Here is a 5,346-nt window from a genome sequence, read left to right as displayed (position 1 = left end):
TCTATATTGAGACCTTGTTTCTAAAATAAAAAACTTTAAAAATGTATTTTATTAATGTTTTAAACTGCTATTTTTTATTGGGCTGTCACAATTTAGGGAAAACTGTATGTAAGATAGTCAAATACAGCTTCGAGACAAATCCAGGAGCCTTCTCCAGCAGCCAGATCACTGTTTTTTTTTTGTTTTTTTGTTTTTTTGTTTTTTTTTTGAGACGGAGTCTTGCTCTGTCACCCAGGCTGGAGGCTGGAGTACAGTGGCCGGATCTCAGCTCACTGCAAGCTCCGCCTCCCGGGTTTACGCCATTCTCCTGCCTCAGCCTCCCGAGTAGCTGGGACTACAGGTGCCCACCACCACGCCCGGCTAATTTTTTGTATTTTTAGTAGAGACGGGGTTTCACCGTGTTAGCCCGGATGGTCTCGATCTCCTGACCTCGTGATCCGCCCGTCTCGGCCTCCCAAAGTGCTGGGATTACAGGCTTGAGCCACCGCGCCCGGCCAGATCACTGTTTTTGTTTTGTTTTGTTTCTTTGTTTTGAGACAGGGCCTCACTCTCATTCTCTCATCATTCTCTCACTCTGTTACCCAGGCTGGAGTGCAGTGGCGCAGTCCCAGCTCACTGTAACCTCTGCCTCCCGGGTTCAAGTGATTCTCGTGCCTCAACTTCCCAAGTAGCTTGGACAGGCATGTGCCACCATGCCCAGCTCAGTTTTTTTTTTTTTTTTTTTTTTTTTTTTTTTTTGTATTTTCAGTAGAGACAGGGTTTCCCCATGTTGGCCGGGCTGGTATTGAACTCCCCACCTCAGGTGATCCTCCTGCTTTGGCCTCCCAAAGTACTGGGATTATGGGTGTGAGCCACGGTGCCTGGCTGGATCACTGTTTCTAAGTGCCTCCGAGAGAGATTCTGGAGTGTCCACTACTCTATGCTGAGACCACTCTAAAAGAACAGTTCAGCTTGTGGCTATAAGCTCTCAGGGGAGGGGGAACATTTTCCTTTTATTCCACTTCCCCCCAGATCCAAGGTCAAGATCAGCACACACCCTCTTCTTTCTTTGGGATGTATCTTCCTAGGTCACCTGTTCTAGTAGTTTTCTGTGGCTGCTGTAATAAATTACCACAGAGTTGGTGGCTTACAGTAACACAGATTTCATATCTTCCATTTCAGAAGATCAGCCATCCAAAATAGATTTCAGTGGACTGAAATCAAGGTGTTGGTGGGGTTGCGTTCCCATGGAGGGTCCTGGCTCCTGGGCTAGTCCCAGGGTGGCTTACTCCACTGGCCCAGAGGATTCGCATCATTTCTCACCTCATCACCTTGCTCTTCCTTTCCTACTAGCTCAGCCATTCACACAAATGCCTTTAGATTGCCCCCAACATCTTGTGGGTTCTGGGCCACATTGCTCCCAAAGTCTCCGCAGCTTTCTCGGGCTGCGCTTGCTCCCCGCCACCCTCCAGCTGCCCTTTCCCTCTGCTACATCTCCATGGTGGAGAGTCACAGCTTTATAGACCCCGGAAGCTACGGTGTGGAGAAGGCATTGGCAGTGTCCCAAGACGAGGAGAGGTGCAGTTCACCTCTGTCCCTTTAGGTGGCCTGTTGGTCTCCATGTTCTCCATGGGGTTCTTCTAGTCCCCAGCCTGGGCTTTGCAGCCCAAATTCCACAGCCAGAGAACCACAACACTCACATGTGCCAGTCTGCCCACACCCCTCCCTGTCACTCTCAGGATGCCACCCAGCCGTGGCAGCCCTCAGGTTCCAGGCAGGGCTCTGGGCTGACTTGGCCAGTGTCTCAGGGATCACTTGTGAGTGCTGGGTCCTCGCTTTTCTGCTCTGTCCATGGCAGTGGACATCTATGGCATAACTGCAGTGCTGTGACTGTTGCATTTATCATTTCTTCCCCCACTAGAAAGTCTGCTCTGAGCAGGCAGAGCTCACTGCTGCAACCCAGTCCCCTGACAGTGTGTGGCACAGACTAGGGGTTCAAATGGAGGTGAATGAATGTGCAACTCAGAGCTTGGGCCAGCGGGCAGTGTAAGCACAATATGGGAAATGATAACATGGGGCGGGGAGTGGGGTGGTGCTTGAGTCCCTGGCCAGCCCGACACACCCCCCTTTCCACCATGGGCAGTCCAGAGAGACCAAGAGGGCCTCCTTCCCCACCTTCCCCCAAACCCTCCAAGGTGCTCAGGAGGTAGCTTGCCTCTCTACTCAGTATCTTAAATAAACTGTTTATTCAGAAGGAATAATTAAAGAAAGCAACTGTGATATGGATTACAAAAACAAATAAGCATAGCTCCTCTCCAGGCTCCAGGGTGAGATGGCCCCGTGCCGCAAAGACTGCCAGCCCTGGGCTGGGTGAATCAGTGGGCTAGCATGTGTGTGTGAGTGCCGACACGCGCGCACACACACGCACACCCGCCACCCACAGGGGTGTGGACAGAAATGAATGACTGTGTGTGTCTGCAGCTTGGCCCCTTCCCCAGCCCCCAAAGTAGCAGCGGCTGTGTGGGCCCCGCAGCAGCAAAAGTGAGGCCTTCTTCTTCCCCTCCCCCTCCCCAGCTCTCGCTCTGAGACCCCATCTCCTCGGGCAGCAGTTTGACCACCCTCACTCACAAAGAGCCCCAGTGATCCCGTCAAGACATCTGGGGGAAGAGGGAAAAAAAAAAAGCCCACCAGATGTGTGGCCGGGAACCTGCCCAGTTGCTCCTAGGCCATGGATGTAGGCAGCCACTGCACCTCTGGGTCCCCATTCCCTGGGAGGCCCCAGCCCCGAGAGGCCCAAGGCCTTGGTGGAGAAACAGGGAGGTGACAACACCAGTGATGGCAAACTCCTCTCCCCCAAGCAACCATTTGGGGACAGGGGAGGGACTGGGAGCCAGTCCCTGTGGCAACAAGGTGGCACACACCCTTCCTGAAGGAGGAAGCGCAGGGAGGTGCAGGGCCCAGCCGAGCTGGCCGAGCACCCAGGGCCGGAGCGGGGGCCTGGACAACCACCTGGAGAGGGAACCCCCACCCCCATCCCGCAAAGCAAAAAGTAACAGTCGCAGAAGAGGCAGGCTCAGAGCAGCCCTGCCGTAGGCACGTTGATTAGGACGCCAGCCCGCGTGAGGTATTGCGCTCTCCCCCCAGCACCCTGCTCAGGCCAAGCCCTCCCGCCCTCCCCTCCCTTGCCGCACGAGTGGGCAGGGACACCCGTGGGTGGGGGTGGGGCAGGGGCCGGCCCGCCGGCCACTGGGCCCTAGGTGGGGGCCAGCTCGAAGGCGCCATCACTGGTGGGGGTGGTGAAGAAGGAGGGCGGGTCAGAGGCCATGGATGCCTGCCCCCCACTGCCCTGCTCCTGTGAGCGGCGCTCCTCCAGCCGCAGGCTGCGCTCAAAGTCCAGCAACTGCCCCATGAAGTTGAAGTTGGGGGAGATGTTAGACTTCTTTCTCTTGACCAGGTCATAGGCATCGTTGAGAGAGAGGTGGAGCTTCTGCATGAGGTAGGCCACAGTGACGGTGACAGAACGGCTGACCCCCGCCAGGCAGTGGACGAGCACCCCGCAGTTCTGGGACAAGGCCTCATCTAGATGGGGCAGGACAGGGCCCGGGAGACCCCGAGGGCAAGCGTGTGTGAGGCCGATGCCTACCGAAGGGCCCTTGAAGACCCCGCCCTGCCCCCTGAGCCAGATGGCCACGGCCTGGAGTTTTCGCTGGTGGCCTCTGGGGGCCGCCCTAGCTCTGCCTGTCCCCTAGAAGTGCCACCCTGGCTTTTGGCTCTGGGAATGGCAGCTGGGCTTGGGAGGAGTGCTCACAAGGGGGAGGCCAGAGCAGGTCTTGGGGAGGGCGGGTGGGGCGGACTCACCGATGAACTCAATAGCCTCCGGGAAGAACTGCGACAGGTTCTGGCTCCAGTGGTCGGAGATGGGGATCTGCTTGTAGTGAAAGTCGCCATTCTTCTCGAAGAAGTTTGGGAGGTTGGGGGTGACATTGAGGATGTAGCGGATGCCCAGTTTGGCCAGGCTCTCCAAGTTGGCGGAATCCCGGGCACTGCCCAGATAGAGGTTGGGCAGGATCTGGACAGGGAAGGATGCCCGCAGCCCCACTGGCGGGGGTGTGGCACCCTCCGAATCCAGGCCACAGCTCATGGAGTCGCGGTCAGCCTCGGATTCCGCATCAGAGCAGTCGGAGCCCAGGCACAGACTGCCCAACCCCACTACAGGCACCGTACTGGGCACCGGGGCCATGCTGGAGCCGGCACGGCCACTAAGGCTGGTCTCACACAGGTGAGGGCACTCGGCCTGGAATCTGCTGAAGCCACCTGTGGGGAAGAGGGCATGGGGTCTGCTGACCTGGCCTCCTGGGCAGCCAAGTACCTCTGTCTGGGGCTGGGGAGCTGACCCTAGACAACTTGGAGGGTTTGCAAATGTTCCTAAAAGGAACACAAAATCCAGCAGCTTGGTGTGTCCTGGTGCCACGTGGAACCCTAGCCACCCTCACTCAGCACTCTCGGCCACTGCTCTGGACAGCAAGTGCCCACTGCAGCTGCTGGGGCTGCAAGAAGCTGGGCTCACGCTGAACCACCGGAGAGGATCTTACACCCCTAGGGTCAAGCTGAGGCAGGTGTGAGGGCTCAACAGAGCTGAGATATACTGCCAGCCTTAGGGAGGACTGTGGCCATCAGTTAAAGAAAAGGAAGTTCTCTGCCTGGGCATATCCTGACCCTCAGGGATGAAGTGGGACCCCAAGATGTGGGGAACTTGGGGGAGAATGTGACATTCCACCAGAATGGTTCTAAAGTCTCAAGAAGCCAGCATCTCTATTTACAGATACTATCTCCCTGGGCTGGAAACCTGACACTTTATATGCTGTTCAGGAGGCTAAGGTGGGAGGATCGCTTGAGCCCAGGAGGCTTCAGTGAGCCGTGATTGCACCAATGCTGTCTGACCCCTGCCTCCCTTGCTCATTTGCTGAGCAGGTGGGAGGGGTGGCGATACCCTTGCCGAGACCCTGGGGAGCCCACACTTTCTACTTCGCTCTTGAGCATCCTGAGAACTAGCTCAGGTCAGGCCAATTCTCCCCATTTTCCAGGCTCAGAGACTGGGCTGCCGAGGGTAAAGAACTTGCCCACGGTCACACTCAGGCTTCCCTCATCTCAAAGCAGCCTGGCAGGTCATCAGAGGAGGGGGGCCTCAACTCGCTTTGGAAAAAAAGAAGTGGGGCTGGCCTAAGGTCAAATGAATCCCAAACGCCCTGGAAGGAGGGCCCCGCGGCACCTACCCTGAAGGTAGTAGGCCAGGTAGCCTTCCTCTCGCAGCTTCTGCAGCAGGGTGCCCAGCACCGACTCGGCCTCCCACTCCTCGGCCTCGGCCTC

The 5,346-nt window shown here is 56.8% G+C and overlaps 1 protein-coding gene across 1 annotated transcript in view; it reads right to left on the bottom strand.

Moving 5' to 3' along the window:
- Positions 1-2,202: 2,202 nt before the first annotated feature.
- The window catches only part of DUSP9 (dual specificity phosphatase 9), a 27,343-nt gene continuing 24,199 nt past the window's right edge, over positions 2,203-5,346 (bottom strand). The window contains exons 3-5 of the mRNA XM_012002295.1: positions 5,253-5,346; positions 3,838-4,293; positions 2,203-3,558 (exon numbers count right to left, since the gene is read on the bottom strand). Coding sequence (XP_011857685.1) covers positions 3,233-3,558; positions 3,838-4,293; positions 5,253-5,346 — 876 coding nt within the window. The 3' untranslated portion in view covers positions 2,203-3,232. The remainder of the gene's footprint in view (positions 3,559-3,837; positions 4,294-5,252) is intronic.

The sequence above is a fragment of the Mandrillus leucophaeus genome, unplaced genomic scaffold, assembly GCF_000951045.1.
Source record: "Mandrillus leucophaeus isolate KB7577 unplaced genomic scaffold, Mleu.le_1.0 Scaffold681, whole genome shotgun sequence".
Taxonomy (NCBI): domain Eukaryota; kingdom Metazoa; phylum Chordata; class Mammalia; order Primates; family Cercopithecidae; genus Mandrillus; species Mandrillus leucophaeus.
This window is presented reverse-complemented; position numbering and strand designations above follow the sequence as displayed.